Consider the following 17,067-nt stretch of genomic DNA (forward strand, 5'->3'; position numbering starts at 1 on the left):
GACTCTCTGCCTTACACTTCAGCTGATGCATCCCAACTGTAAGAATTAACAGTCCTAGGGCCGTTGTCTTTTTACAAAAAAGTAGGGGCACTGTTTTTCTTAAATTAAAAATTCATGAGCAAGATCATGCCCACTTTGAACCGATTCTGAACACCTTTATAGCCCACTGACAGGCAATGTGAGAAACTTGCACTGCATTCAGTGGCCTGTTTGTTATGCCATTAATTGTGTTTGACCAATGACTTTGTGTTTCACCACTGCACATATTAGTTGTTCAATGTTCACCAGTAGCACATTACATGTTGTATTCAGTTTAGCTGCCTATTGGCTTTAACATGGCATCAGACATTATATTCTATATTCAGTTTAGCTGCCTATTGGCTTTAACGTGCCATTAGACATTACATTTGGTATTTAGGTTAGCTGCCTATTGGCTTTAACGTGGAGTTCCACATTGCAGTTGAGACATTGCAGATGAGCTGTGTTTTTCCACATGGTTGACCAAGCTGTGTTTTTCATATTGAATTCACAAGAACCCTAACGTGATAAGAGAGCGTTTATTTTGTGTTTTCTTTTCTACTCAGCCTTGGGAAGAGGAGAGGTTTGGGAGATCTGGCCAATCTCCAATGGCTTGTTTATTTCCCAACTCTGAGAGGAAGGGGCCGGTTAGCAGGCTTTTTACGGTGTCCCTGGGCAGCAGCGAGGGGAATTTTCCAGAACATCAGTCAGGAGCGGACGTCAGCTGCCTGACCTCCCGTTTGGGTGGAAAATCTCTTTCTTGCAGTTGAACAGGAGTCATCAACTTGCAGGCATAAGAAAGATGAAGCGGAGTGATAGGCCCTACGATGATGAAATTTTGACTTTTATTCTTTGCTTTGAAGTTATGCTATAATATAATCACATGTATTTGATGGGTACATTGCAATTGAGAAGTACTTTGATATATTTTGCTTTCATTGCTGTGACTACTTTTAAACGTGTGCTTGCAGCCTACTAATCTCGTCTCTCAGGAACCTTGTGGTGAAGTAATAATAATAAATGTCTTCTTTAAACTAAGAAGTGCATTCCAGAGAAGTTTTGTCAGCTCGGTCATAAGATAAGGAAAGCAAAACACTGTTATAAATAAATACCTGAAGGCGAAAGATTTCAAAGCACGAACTATACTAGAATAATAGGCCACACACAAAAAATACAGGCGCACAACACCCTAGAAATAGTTAACAATGTTTGAGAATGCAATATGAAGTAAAACATGTGAAACATGTGAAGTATAAACAGGAACTACATCCCTGACATTGATCACCTTAACGTTTTTACATTTACCATTCCGAAATTGATCAGTGTTTTGGCATTAAACTTAAGGTAATGAATATAGGAGCCAACAGGGATTCATTTCAATGTCTGCATCCAATTACTACCGGGACTAATCACTTAAAGCCCTGCTCATGGTACCTCAGCGCACATAGGGGTCACTATGTGCACAAGAAAGATGCTGAATCAAAGTAAAGTATTCTTGTGAAGTGTATTATCTTCAGAAATATCAGACTCACAAACAATCTGTCCTTCAGGTCCTAAAGTCGGCTGACAAATGGTTAAGCCACCGGCTCAAAAACCTTTCCAACATTCTGAGAATCCAAAACCCCAGTCAAACATACACAAGAACGTAGAAGGGAAAGTATAAAAGAATATAGGGTGACCAGACATCCTGAATTTCTCCGGACAGTCCCGAGTTTCAGAGAACTGTCCCAACTCTTTACTTAATTTTAAATACATGTCCTGCTTTTTGAGACAAAGGTCAAGTCATCATGTAAAGGAGAATTAAAAGACAAACTCTTGTTAAGTAGCTTTTCCGTTTCAGGGTCAGGCAGCGCAAGAGGAGGTTGGCTGCAAGTATGCTGCAGCAGAGGGGAGACAGTGTGGGGGGGGTTCTTAAATGTGTATGTGTGTGTGTATATATATATATATATATATATATATATATATATACACATACATACACACACACACAAAATTTACAAGGCTACGCAAAAATGAGGACAGGCCAGACATAGAAGTAAGGCTAAAGGTTTTTAGTCCTACTTTTATGTCTGGCCTCTGGGCGTGCAGAGAATCATAAAATTATAAACACACCGTAATTCTGAGATACCCAATAGGGGATCTTGGAGACAAGCGAGGGAAGGGAAAACTGCAATTCAAACATCAATAACCACCTTGCGACAAGCTATGGAAACTCGCTTGAATAATTATGAAGATGAAATCCAGCAGAGAAAAAAGAGTAAATTTTTAAGAGATAAAAAGGATTATAAGTTTGGGAGAGTATATACATTTGCGAAAAGATTTGATAAATTGAAACAAGAATCAAGGGTCACTAGAGGACAATCAAACTACAGTGGAGAGGAAACCTCGACTGAATCCGAAGTAGAACTCAGTGAAGGAGAGGGCACAGATACCAGTAATACCACTTTTTTAGAGGAAATGCAGGTACTTTACCTGGATCAAAAGTTATTAAGAGGAAGAGGCAGAATCAGAGGACGGGGGTATGGAAACAAACAAAATCTGGCAAGATCAGTAAAAGACAAACAAGAAGAGCCAAAAGAAACAGGCAAAAGACAATACTCTCTCAGAAGTTTGAGAAAATAACAAAACTCCCGAATCTAGTAGTCAATCTTTCGAACTATGAACTAACGTATCTTGAGTTACAAACATTAAACAAAGGTTTATCTTTCTGCCCTGAAATTCATCATAACTTGGTGGACACTCGTATTGATATTTACAAATTCATTAGGAAACTAAAATTACTAAAATTCCACACACAACAAAGGAAGAAATTACCACCTGCTCCTGAAGACAGCACTACTAAGGAATTGGAGGAACCCCCACTTAAAATTGATCAAGTAATAGATCTTAAAACTCTATTTGATTTGACAAATAACTTACAAGATGAGGATTACACGGAAATGGAAGTATTACAGCACTTAGATATAAATACTAAATGTCATAAACCATCTGGCTTAAAAGAAAAATCTTAAGTTTTGTCCTATACTTTCACCAGGCAATAAAATTGACTTATATTTGGAATTAGTCTTAGAAGATTTGGAACGCCTTCAAAACAAAAGTTCATTGAATAAAATAGAAAATGTGACTAAGAAAGAGCGGCTGGCATTGAAAAATTTGAAGGCTAATAACAAAATTATAATAAAACCAGCAGACAAAGGAGGCAATATTGTTATTTTAAATACATCTGATTATATGAGGGAAGCTTATAGACAATTGAAGAATCCAGCTGAATACAAGAAATTGATGAAAAATCCTATAAAGAATATGACTAATATGTTACATATAAAATTAGGCAGCTGGCATCAACAATTGCTACTTGATCGGGAAGAATATATGTATTTGAAAAAGGAGAATCCAACAATACCCACAATATACTTTTTGCCGAAAATTCACAAATCTTTGACAGTGCCACCTGGCAGGCCGATAGTATCGGCATGCGATTCATTATTTGAAAGAGTCTCTAATTATGTAGATGTTTATTTAGCTCCAATTGTTAAGACACTTAGCTCTTACATTAAGGACTCTGGAGATCTTTTGAAAATATTATTAGATCTAGATTGGCATGAAAGTTATCTCTTGGTGACAATTGATGTGATCTCACTTTATACTTCCATCAATCATACAACTGGTTTAAATGCTTGTGAATATTTTTTGAATCAGCGTAATATCTCAGAATTGGAACATTCAAAAATGCTACTTGATATGATCGAGATGTGTTTAAAGAATAATATTTTTATATTTAACCATGAGATATACCATCAATTATGCGGTACAGCCATGGGCATCTCCTTTTCTCCGAATTATGCCAACCTAGTGATGGGTTGGTGGGAAAGGGAAATAGCATGGAACAAACAAAATGAGGAATTTGCTGAGAAAGCATTACTATGGGTTCGTTTCATAAATGACCTTTTTATAATTTGGAATGGATCAAAAGGTGAATTTATGCAGTATTTCAATATTCTGAATAACAATGAAGTTGGTCTAAAATTCACTTATGAAACTAGTAAAACATCTATAAATTTCTTAGACATTACTATCTACGTTGAGAATAACAAGATTGAAACTACGGTGTACCGGAAGGAGACCGCTTGTAATAGTGTACTACATGGTAAAAGCTTTCATCCCAAACATCTAGTAAATAGTATCCCCTTTGGGGAATTTATTAGAATGAAGAGAAATTGTTCTCATGATAGAGATCTACTAACAAAATTGGATGAAACATATGAGAGATTTAAAACTCGAGGATATAATGAGAAGATCCTTAAGAGTAATATGAGTATTATTCAATCTAAAAAACGTGAGGAATTTTTATTTAACAAAAGAAAAGGAGAATCTGAAGAAAAAGTGCGAATGATTATGCAATACACCAAGGAAAGCACATTAATTAAAAATATTCTGTGCAAACATTGGGGAATAATAGGCAAGGATTCGGATTTGGGACCCATAATAGGTTCGAAACCCTTGTTCTCATACAAAAAGGCACCCAGTATTAAGGATATATTGGTTAAAAGTCATCTTGTGTTAGAAAAAGATAGTAATTGGCTTGAGGTAGAGAACAAGGGCTTCATTAAATGTAATTCCTGTAAAGCATGCAAAATAGGGCAATCAATGAAAAAAAGAAAAAAATCAATTTACCAAATGGGCAGGAATGGTCTATAAAACATAAAATTACATGTGAAACGAAATATGTAATTTACATAATAGAATGTCATTGTGGTCTAAAGTATATAGGAAGCACAATTTGTGCACTTAAAAAAAGAATCCTTGAACATATTAGAGCTATTACCCATAAGGATTATACATATGCGACAGCCAGACATTTACAGACACATACATCGAATGATTGGAGGACACTGAGATATTATGGCATAGATCACATCCCAGATCATGAAAGAGGAGGGGACCGAGTTAGAAAGTTAAGACAATTAGAATCGAAGTTCATAATTCGAATGAAAACTAAGGCCCCTTTAGGGATGAATAATGATGAGGAACTTTATGTTCATTTATGAATACATAACTTAAGCAGCTTACATGAACTGTGACAGTGAAATCTCTGATCGGCTAAACTCCTAAATAACAACTATCCGAAATCATCATTGTGAGCATTGGATACAAATTGTTCTGTTCTTTTTTGTTTCAAATAAAATTCAAGAATTATTTTCACCCTGGTGGAGTGCACGGCTAAATTTTTTATGCAACATTTACTTTTGGGCTGGTTCACCCAGAGCTGTAGCACCGGTACTCGTTGAGCGCGGCGCCTTTCATCGAACCGCGTTGCTGTCTGATCACACACACACACACACAAAATTTACAAGGCTACGCAAAAATGAGGACAGGCCAGACATAGAAGTAAGGCTAAAGGTTTTTAGTCCTACTTTTATGTCTGGCCTCTGGGCGTGCAGAGAATCATAAAATTATAAACACACCGTAATTCTGAGATACCCAATAGGGCATCTTGGAGACAAGCGAGGGAAGGGAAAACTGCAATTCAAACATCAATAAGAATTTCTCAAAAACGTAAAGAAATCTCATGAGTCAATAATGGGAGATATAATTAGAATTTAAAGTTTTATTTATAAGTTTTTAAATCTGTCTTTATTAGTCAAGCATAAATTACAGAACATAGCATAAAGCGGATCCCATAATCTGATCCCTATTCTATAATTCTAAGTCAATCAACACAATTAAAATCAAGTAATTTTTAAGAGCTTCCTCGCAAAACAGTACACAATGTTCAACTGAAATAAGTCATTTTATCAGAGAGTATTAAACAATGTAAAAGCAAAAAGGAACAAGCAGCAGAGAATCAGTCTATCTAGTAAAGTTATCTGTACTCATAAAGAAAACGGTATCAGGCTCTGCTAGAGAATAGTCTAAAGAAGAGAGAAAATCTGTCTGAGAGTCAAGAGAGTCTGAGTGTCTCTAAGTCTTGCTCACTCACATGCAAGCCAAAACAATCTGTTCTTTCCCTGGGACACTTTTCTAATAAAATACAATGAAATGAAATTACAGCAAATGTTTCAGATTAGTTGTACAATCGACCAATGAACTGGCGTTAACATGGTGGGACAGGAACAGTTTCCGTCAAGATGGCAAGGTTAAACAAAGAGAATTCTAAACACAAAATACATTTTGATGAGACTTTTAATAATTTGAAACAACACAAGATTTTCCTATTCGTCTTGGTTTCTGAAAGACCACTCATGTAAGTTTTAAGCATATGTGCATGAAAACACCTCCACTCTCACACATGTTCATGCTAGAAGTAAGTTTAAGATTAGTCTAGCAAGTTTTGAGATTCCAATGAAGGTTGTTAATCAGTTAGAAAGAATAGAAATATATAACTTTTTTGGTTAGCTTAGGAAGCTTGCGCCATGAAAAGGCCATGCAGGTCAGGAGAGAAACATTTCTGCTGAGGTAAAGCAGTTTGGAATTAATTAGAGAAAATAAATCGAGCAAGTGAAGCAAGTGCAGGTCAAGCAAAATTTAGAAAGTAAATTGCCGTTTAAAATGCAGCTTTTAGTTAGACCTATATTTCACTCATGCATGTTATTATATAAATGTTATTTTTACTGAAATCACTAGCACTTACCCGGTTTTTCTTCTCAAAATCTGGTCACCAATAAAAGAAGCACTAATGAATATATCAAAACCCTTACATCTCTAAATTACCATACTACAATGTATTTCCATACTGCACACCCGACGGATTTTCAACGACATGTATAACAGTATCCTCGTAAGTGGACAGGAACGAAATAGCCAGAAGAGCCATATCACGTATAAACAAGCTTAATGTTCTCTTGCCATGGAGGTATTAATGGTGACCTGATGTCACTATTTATCTACGGAATGTGAGTCTCTCGTGGGAAGTTCTCAAAGCCTAACAACACCGTACTCTACGGTCTCACCGGTATGTGGAGGGACACTAGTAGTCACGTGATGGGCGCAAGAAGCCACGTGTACCGTCAGACAGCTATTGATAAGTGAGCAGCCATCTTGTTACTATTGCCACATATGGTGCTAAATGTAAATATAAAAATAAAATAATGTTACAACAGTACAAAAGTGAACTTAATGGCAGTCTGCGGTGCATAATAACCGCAAACATTAATATGTCGTTTTATGTTTAAAACGCTTACATTATCATAAAATGGTGTTATTTATGAACTGATTCCGCTAATTGCTGATTTAAATAGATAAAAAGATAGCGTGTTTAAATATGCATTTATTTCACAAAATACATCGCAGTCGGACAGTTTCTCACTTTACAAATATGTTACTTAATATTGTGCTGAGTGCGTCGCTCGCACGCACTTCACTAGGGCAACGCTTCGATTCCTTCGCCTAGACTGCAGTCAGCTGACTTTTGTCACGTGACACTTGAACATCAAACTACAACTTGGCGGCGCCCAGTGGAAGCTGATCATGGCTGCGGTTATAATTCCAGAGAGCCCCAGGTAGGGGACGTTATCAGTCAGTAAAGCGTTTACACGCCTCGTTTTTCCAAGCACTGCGTAGAGCTGTTAATTAGACGTATATATTAATATACTAAGCACATCACCATTCACATAGCGATGTCCTGAGGGCTAGGCAATGAAGTTTACCATCCCATTGCTGGTTCTAAATAAGGGGATGCGCTTATGAATTAATCGTTTTTGCATTATTCTTGCCCCAAAGCCATCACAGAAATGCACTGTGCTTGCACACTGTTCAGTGCTTGTGCGAGCTAGTCAGAAACATAGGGTGACTACCTTTGATGGAGAAAAATTCTTGGCAGAAATGTAAACATTCAGGGCAGTGGGACAACAATTCAGGACAATATGACACATTTACGGTGACATCCGAGGCGAAGGCCATATTTTCACTTTATCAGTGCATTTATTTACTATTTTATTTATAATAACCGTATTTATTCACTTGGTTCTGTATGTGATTACCTCTAGGCATGTTACATTCAGTTGGTGCATTGTGTCCTTGTTCAATAGTACATGGATACCCCTGAGCACAGCGTCAAGGATATCATCCCCTGCCTAAGACAGTACCTAATGTTTATTGAAGCAACAGCTGAATTTTGATTATGTTTGTAAACATTTCAAAACTAATGCAAAGTTTTTTTAAAGCATTAAGGTAAGTGACTTGCTCACCTTCTGCTAGTCAAGACAAGTTGAACAGAAACATCTTGCTCATCCTCTATTAGATGTCAAACCTAAAAAAAAATAAAGAGGAGTAGAAAAAGAGCACATAAAACAATAAAAAAAAAAGTCCATGAGCTCTCCATGGGCTTCATTCCAGTGATGTGGAAAACAATGCACCACAATGTTTTACAGCACACGGTATACCATTGCCCATGGTCATGATGTCAGGCAACAAGAAAAACTCTGGAAAATGTTCTCTCTGATATCTCAGAGTAGACGGTAATGCTCTGTAGGTGTGACATGCTATATTAAATGAGAGCATCAATAGGGATTATCGTGTGGGGTGCCCACTAATTTTGCTAAAGGGAGTTAATGCTCATATAAAATGAAACATTGCACACAGAGCTTTGGGCTATTTTTCTGAAAGATTGCTCAGTAGATTTTCCCCAAGAAGCACATGCCTATCTGTACTTTGCAAATCTAAGGAGCACATCCCGCCAGGGTCAACGCAGCCTTTTATTTTCTCCAGGATGACAAAATCAGTTGGGTTTAATTCTGTAACAACTTGAAGCAGTTAGTGGGGCGTCTGCCAGATAAACCAGTATGATGGCAATGCATTATTATCTACTCTGACATTTCAATGGCAGCAAAGACATTTTGTTGAGACAGGTATGTTCCGTGCATGGTACCGACTGTGTTCCCTTGCCCTGAGCGCCCAACTATGTATATATCTGGTGCCCTGCCTTTTTTTTTTAACTCAGCATCACGCTAATCTAACAGTGTGTGCAGTGGCCTAAGCCAGGAGAGTTCCAGCAAGACAATGCACATTTGAACTGTGGGTGCCAAATCACTGCACCGGAGCCTGAGTCATGCTATTCCTCACTACTGTTCATGGAAGAACTTAGAACCACGGAGAATGCCATGAGAGGGGGGGCAGAGACTGAGTACGGTGGGTCTAGCACCTACAAGAGAATTAGCTGTAGTATTTTTTACAACTGTGTGGTTAAAGTACTTTTGTTCTTGCATAGATAAGCACTGAGCTGGAGACTAGCTTTATTGTTTCTGGTGGTTGATTGAGTGCTGAGCTGCCTCCCTGTAAAGCGTGTGACTGCTTGCCCTCATTACCCTGAGAATCGAGTGCGGGAACAGTTGATTGTCCTTGACTCTGGGAAATCGGTGATAAACAACCGCATCCCCCTTGGCAGAGGCTAAGTAGCTCCCGCCTTCCTCATGGCCCTCTGAACAGGGTCTGACAACAGAGTTGTAATCCTGCAGTGGCAGTCCGCAGTATATGTCATAGCTGGAGCAACCGAAACCCAGATAAAAGCCAGTCACAAATGCACCTTCAGAGCTGTATATAGGGGCTTTATGGCATTTGTTGCTTGCTGTAGCCTAGAAAATGTAGAAAATCCATCCACGAGGAACTCTGGGAAAGCATATACGCCGGAGAGGGACAGATTTATCGCAACAGTGACACTAAACCGTCTCTACAATAATTAAAGAGCATAATGCAATTGAGATCAGTAGAGATCCGCCTTATGGATGCAAATGGTTGTTGCTGATAACTGGACAAATAAGGAAAAGATTAACAAGGTGGGTCAATTCCTAAAATCAGATAAGATTGGCCAGCCATGATTATCAGAAAGTATTCCCTATGTGGAGAGTTGTCTCAGCAGAGAGGTCATGAACAGAAGAGGCACAGTCAAGATGTTGAACAACCAACACCCACCGTGGCAAACTCTGGTGGTGCAGTGGTCCATTTGTGGTGCTTGCTGGGGACGCAGAGGCCGAGCAACTTGGAAGGCTGGGCACTAGACAATTGCCTTCTCTGCCCATGTCTTAAAGTAGCTCTGCATTTCAACAAAAGCCAAGCCAGTGGTCTGGCTTATCCCAAAGTGTCAAAGCACAAGTAGAATCTTCAAAATATTTGGGATGTAAATTATGCAACAAACAAAGTGTAAGAGCATGATAAAGTCTTTCAAATGTAAAACCAAATGTTTCTTTAACATGCAAAAGTGTTTCAAATTAGTACATTCGATGACATCATTAAATTTATATTTGAAGCTAAAGTTTCTAAACATGAACTTTTAAACATTTATGAACCCTACTCCCTGACAATGATGCCATTACTGATCCAAATAAACCAATTATCAGGTGTCCCTTGCATTATAGCTAATATTATTCTCATAGATGGTGTAACATTACAGGCTATTAAACTGAATTATTTGAAGGCACTTTCAAATTTGACTATCAAGTAAATTAGACACAGTAAAGTGATTTGACTTAGAACAGACAATTTTAGTTATGAGAAAAAGCTGGGATTTGAATCCAGGTTTCCTGGTTACACATTGATCAGTTAAGCCACTGACTAGATTTATTTATTTTTCTTAATCCCTTTTGACACCAGTGGACAGTGTTTTTGTACAGTTCCGTCAGATGAATAGTACACTGTGTTAAGTAACCGTGTTCTGCCTGGCCACGCACGTAGGCCAGAAGTCAAAGTTACTGACTGCAGCACACAACCCTGTACCTTTCTCCTTTTAAAGCCTGTTACAATGTGTCTAGGTTAGGTCACCTCACCGCTCTGTGTGCTGACAGGGGTACAACCGACACTCATTCGCATAAGCAGCACAACATTTGCTACATCTGAAAGTAAACTTTCAAGTGCAGTGCATTTCACTGGAAAAGATCAGGTTGGATCCCCAGTTTTTCTCCCTCAGAGAACCCACATTAAAACCATAGACTAACAATGCACATATAACTTGGGTGGTGCAGCAAACAAGTCCCAGCAAGCAATATATAAGAGGATCCTTGATTGGGGATCCGCAGTACGATGTCAAGGGTCTGGTCTATGTTGAAAACAGTGTTAACAAAACTACAGAATTATCTTATTTTCTCGTGAGCTACTGAACCACCAAAAGCTAAATTCCCCACACTGGAGCACAGCATTCCAACATGAGTGGCCAACTTTGCAGTTTCATTGTGCAAGACTGATTACTTGTAAGTATAAGACTATACATAAAAAACATCTCTTTGTGCTGTATGTTCATGTTAGTCCCTTATCAATCGTTAATGACCAAGTTATTGCTACCCAGTATGCATATATAGCAAGGTTCATGCACAGAGCCATACAAATATAATTTCCTAACTGCCCGATAATACTTTACACCCAAAAAGCTGCTTAGTCTGGAGCCTATTTTCTGGATGAACCACAATAGCCATGTTCAACTTAATTCTGAACACATTAACAAATACCCAAGCTGATTATCCTTTTTTGTCATGTATAATTGTTCCAGTGCCATTAATGCTCTCCAGCTGTATGCATACAATGAAATATGGTGTGTTTGTAAATGTAAATATAGGCATACAATATCATAAGTCAAAGACTTTTCTTTGTGATGCATCAGAATAGGCATGACATGGGATTTTAATATAGTTTTGAATATAAAACATTTTTAAAAGTAGCATGATGTTGCAGGCATCTATTTTGTATTGGATATATTACAAGGGGGTTTCTCTTTTTCCTTTGTCCTAATGAAGTCAATAAGTAAACAGCATTCAACCTACGTTAGGCCTCCCTGTTGCTACCTGCATGTTGGATCATCTGCGAAAATATTTTACATTTCATCCAAAGGTCATGTGGACTAAACATAGGTTACAGACAATCTAAGGGGTTCAGAGCAAGTCAGGAAGACTTCTTACACTTTCAGAACTATTGTCATGATGACTTATTTGTAGACCAAGCACAAGGGGTGCACAGTTTTATCATTTGTATGAACAATTCCTTTTTACTGTAGAATTTATAATAATCTACAAATCAAATGAAAATGTTATCTAAAACAAAACATGTTACATTTATGTTACTGAGAGCAAAATACTCCAGTCCTTCAACTTTCATTTAGCCACATAGGTATTCCAAAAGTTGTAAGCTGTTTTCTAATGAATTGGACTAAAGAACTACATTACATTATCTTGTAAATGAAACATCAGTGCTGGAGAATTGTGTATTGTGGGGAATAATGTAAATGACTGGGACTGAACACATACACTAAATCAAAGTGAAATCTGTCAAGGTATTGAACATATGGCTGCTTGAATAACAATGTTAATTTCAATAATTTTTTGTCAAATATTTTACTATTGTGAGCAAATGCTACTTTTTTCACGGTCATCCTGTTTTTTGTTGAATTTTATTGCTGGTTTTCATGCTCTGCACACTGGAGTGCTACTGCCTAGTGTATGTGCTCTGACCCCTAAAACATATAAACATTGGCTAATCCATGATTAACCTATTTAATTCTCCTGTAAGGCCAGACTATATGGTTTAGAAACCACACTCAAAGCCTGCATCTAAAGTTGAAAGTAGCCTGTGTATTCCATCCCCTGGTATGACAAGGAAAACATGACTATAAGCGACCCAATGTAGCCTGACTGCTGCAGTTTAAGCCTGATGTCTGACCTGTTGAAATAACCCTTTTGACTGGGGGGGAAAAACCTTCCCTTTAAATATGAATGAATGACCCTTACGTAGACATTGTAGACCACAAGGTAGGGTGCCAAGTATTTCAATGCAATGGGTCTCATGTTTGCTCAAGGTAGAGCTATTAGCTTTGTAAATTCCTAACTGGACTTTTCTTGCCACACAAACTGAAAATATAAAGTAAAACAGTTGAAATAAGTGAGCCGATTCAAAGTGCGCCATGAGCGCGAAGAGACGGACAAAAGGAAAAAGAAGTTTGCTTGCAGTCAAAGTTATCAGCAAAAGTGCAATTATCCATGTAACGGGGTTGATGGCCAAGGTGGTAACAAAACTGCCCTCAGGAGGGACAAACATAAAGCGGTTACCAACGGAAACAAAGGAGTTTTGAAAGGCAAGCCCATGAACAAGTGAGAGTGATTGGCATGCAGTGGGCGTGGTTAAAAGCCCAGATACATACCAACTCGTCGGAAAAGCAGCACTTGTGCGCTGTTATGCTCAACCTAAAAAGGGGCACAAGTAGAAATGTAACATTGGGATACCCTTATAGTAACAAGCCTCCCAAAAGCTATTTTGACTGTGGAAGGCTTTGTCTGTCGAGTGAGGATAATTTGAATTCAGAGTAATTCATTTTTGTTGCTGTCTCGGGTTTGAGGCAAATTAGAGAAATGGCTCAATCATTATTTTTTAATAATTATTAAAAATCTAATTCTGTATGAAGATCAGAGGCTCAGATTATGGAAACTTTCTTCATTTTGTTTTCTCAGCAGCGCAGTGTAGCAAAACTATAACACGACATACGTTTTCTAAAAACATTCCTCTTTCTTAGCTTCTCAGCAGCCTGTTAAGTGCTTACCTTGCAAATTTTACATCTGGTGACTGAGTTAGAGTTTGGATAGGTTGTTAGGCATACACCAGGTTGTGTGATACATTTGCTTTACTTGATGCTTAAATGTTTTAGAGAAAAGCCCCTGTTCATTGGAGGGTTATTCTCAGGTGGTGGCATAGGCATGATGCACCAATTTATTCTGCTGCATTCAGTGAGCTCTAGGTCGGAGTTCTAAACTGGCTACACTCACCGTGGCTGGCTGCCGCTTCAGTGCAGGCAGGTGACAGATTCTACCGAAATCCATAGTGTGGTAACATGCATTTGCCACTAGAGGCTCCAGGTGCCAGGGACAGGCTAACACGCATCTCATTGGTTTTCCCATCTACAAGAGACATAGAAACTCTTCCTTGTGACCAGCACTGGAATTATCTGATTGTTCTCTGTGATTGTAAATAATGTTTCTGTGCCAACTCTATTATCGGTGGCCACAGGGCCTAGAGATGAGGGAAGGCAGGTTTTAGGTGTTTTAGCCTCCCTGTGATATCCAAGGCTGTAGGTACTAAATAGGCTGATTTCCTTCTTTAAAGTGTGGGCAGATAACCCTGATAAGTTAAGTACTTGGCATAATCCCCTCATTGACACAGGGGCTGGGAATTTGTAGCCCACTTTTGCCAGAATAAAGATTAACATTGGTCCTGAACAACATGGTAGGAACTAGAAGGGAGGTTTTTGAGGAGGATGCCTTAGACTGACAATCCCTGCTTCCCGTAGGTAAGGAGTTTGTTGACACCATTGATGTGTCCTTGCAGAGGGCAGTCTTGAACGCCTTGGTCCCCTATGCAGACAAATCCTCTGGTTGGCGGCCAGATGTAGCTGGGACCCTCCTTGTTGGGGGAAGTTGGAACAAGCCCACTGAACTCCAGGGAGCCCCAAAAGGTGGTGGCAAAGCAAAAGCTAAGACATTAAAGGCCTGTTCACCCCTCAGATGCCTTCAAGAGGCATCCCTGACATGGTGGGCAAAGGTCCTTGAAATTTCAATGGATGGTGGCCCATGTAGGATCCAAGAGGATCTAAAGGTCCTCCGAACCCGGATGTTTTCTATGGGGCGGGAGTATTCAGGAGATTCCGACCTGGATGAAGAATCTGGGGAAGAACCTGGCCCTAATAGACCCTGGCAATCAGAAGGTGGTCCTAAATGCCCCCAAGATCAATGGTGGCCCCAGTGGGGGCAGGTAAGCTCCCAGTGAATTGAATGGTATGCTAGACCTGGAGGACATCTACCACAGAAGGTCGGCGGTGCGGGCCCCAGCTCCAAAAGCAGCTGAATATGTATGATGGAAATCTCTGGATAAAGAGTTCAGAAGTAGGTTGAAGTTGGATTGTCTAAGACCACTGTTAGATGAGAAAGTAGCTTTAACCCCAGAAATAAATGGGAAGATGGGCATGTTTATAACAAAATGTATTAAAGAGACAAAAGAGGGTATTGCCTGTTCCTGGCGAGCTTGCAAGGATAACTGTCTGGATGTGGTAGGGCCCCTTACAAAAATCCCTGACAGGTTGGAGGAAGCCAGGGAGACTGCTAACATAATAGCCCCTGTCATACGGTCAGGCTGTGCACAGCGTGCCATATGTTTCTTTGGGAGCACCAAATGTGCCTTGTCCACAAAAATAATTAATTCTCTACTAGTTAAAATAGACTCAAACCTGGGCAGACTTGCTACCATTGAGGCTGGTGTGGTGGTGCACAGAGGATTATTCGGAGAGCCTTTAATAGAAGGATTAACCACGTTTGTTGCCACATTTTCCTCAGTTGATAAAGCCCAGCAGTCAATGAAAAAGTTTTTGGCCAAACTGTATTTGGGGGGGGGGGGCGGAAATGGAGGGGTTGCTGTCAGAGGCACAGGGCACTCTATCGGCTGCCCTCATTTCCCAGCCTCCCAGAGGTACCAAGGTAGAAAGCCATATCAATGGCAGTACAAGAAATAATTCTGAAGGTTCTTCCCCACCAGGGGTGCTCTCAAGGAACGTGATGGAAGAGGAAGATTCAGAGATGCGTCCAATGGCCTGGGAGGATGCTCAGGTAAAGAGTATCCTTTCTTCCCAACCAACAGTGGGAGGCACACTGGGAAGGCTTCTACCCAAATGGAGTGAGGTTACTGGGATACCTGGGTGCTGCAGACGGTGACAGGGTTTCACATACAATTTTATGGGACTACAGTTCAGAGACAGAAATCCACCCTATTTAATTTTTTAGAAGAGAAGTCAAAGCTCCGAGAACAATACGTGCAGTCCATGTTAGACAACAAGGGCTATTGCGCCAACGTCCGTACATCCCCAGCAGTTTCTTTCTGGTGAAAGAGGGACCAAGGGTTCAGTCCGAAGATAAATCTAAACAATTCAGTAAGTGGCTCGTATGCCATTATTTCGGTTTGGAGATAATGCACCTTCTCAGGTATATAATTCCGCAAAATGATTGGATGGTAAGACTGAACTTAAAAAAAAAAAGCCTACTTTGCCATCCTAATTTGTGAAAGCCTCAGAGGTTCCTCCTTTTAGAATGGAGACACCAGGTGTATGAGTTTGTGGTCCTGCCATTCAGACTTTCCTCCGCTCCCTGGTCCTTCACCAAGGTGATGAGAATGGCAGCATAAGTTCTTTGAACCAGGGGTATCAGACTGATCATCAATCTAGGCAACATCCTGCTCATGAGTCAGGACATGGAAAGTCTGCGTTAGGCTCTCCCCACCACCTGGTGTTTGCTCCAGGCTGGATTTGTTATCAACGTACAGAAGTCTGTGTGCAAACCTACAAAGAATATCTGCTTCTTGGGGTTTGTCATAGACTCAGCTCAGCAGTCTCTGAAGCTGCAGCAAGAGAAGATTGTATTCATCTGGAACTAAATGAGAAAGACTGGGGAAAAAGTGGATCTCTACGGTACACCTGTACAGAGTGGTGTGACTCCTAGTGCCCTCTATCCATGCAATCTTTACAGGACACCTCTCGTACAGAGCACTGCAGAGGTTAAAAGCAGCCCACCTGAGAAGGGACCGAATTACACAGCTGAGGTGAAACTGTCACTGGAGGCCAAAATGCAGCTACATTCATGGATCGACTACATGGAAGCATGTAATTGCAGAATCATTTTCAGATGAGTACTAGATGTGGTAAATGAGTCTGAAACAAATCAGGCTGGGGGGCCCCCAATACGGGGAGATGAGAGAAGAAATAACTAAACATCCATTGCATGGAACGTCTGGTGGGCTCATTCTTCGTAAGATGTCTCACAAAGGAAAAGGTCTCATATGCCACCCTCCTGAAGTTGGACAATGTATCCGGTACTTTGATACATAAATTGCTCTTGATGGGGTAGTCCCCTGGCAGACCTGGTCAGGAACTTCTGGCACTTCTCCCTAGACAGGAAAATATCAGTCACAGCAGAATACCTTCTGAGGGAACTAAACCTGATAGCAGACTGAAACTCCACATACCTGAATGACTTCAGTGCTTGACAACTGAATCTGGAAATCTATAAGGGAATAATGGCAAGTGGGGTCCTTGTTAGTGGG

The 17,067-nt window shown here is 39.8% G+C and overlaps 1 protein-coding gene and 1 long non-coding RNA gene across 3 annotated transcripts in view; one reads left to right on the plus strand and one right to left on the minus strand.

Annotated features, from left to right (window-relative positions):
* Positions 1–6,967, minus strand: part of LOC138286412 (uncharacterized) — a 91,422-nt gene extending 84,455 nt beyond the window's left edge. The window contains exon 1 of the long non-coding RNA XR_011201989.1: positions 6,650–6,967. This is a non-coding gene — a long non-coding RNA (uncharacterized lncRNA). The remainder of the gene's footprint in view (positions 1–6,649) is intronic.
* Positions 6,968–7,399: 432 nt separating this feature from the next.
* COMMD10 (COMM domain containing 10) overlaps positions 7,400–17,067 on the plus strand; it is a 769,929-nt gene continuing 760,261 nt past the window's right edge. The window contains exon 1 of one of the 2 annotated variants that reach the window (XM_069226680.1): positions 7,400–7,517. In XM_069226680.1, coding sequence (XP_069082781.1) covers positions 7,486–7,517 — 32 coding nt within the window. In that variant the 5' untranslated portion in view covers positions 7,400–7,485. The remainder of the gene's footprint in view (positions 7,518–17,067) is intronic. The other variant, XM_069226671.1, reaches the window with a different exon arrangement.

The sequence above is a fragment of the Pleurodeles waltl genome, chromosome 1_1 (assembly GCF_031143425.1).
Source record: "Pleurodeles waltl isolate 20211129_DDA chromosome 1_1, aPleWal1.hap1.20221129, whole genome shotgun sequence".
Lineage (NCBI taxonomy): Eukaryota > Metazoa > Chordata > Amphibia > Caudata > Salamandridae > Pleurodeles > Pleurodeles waltl.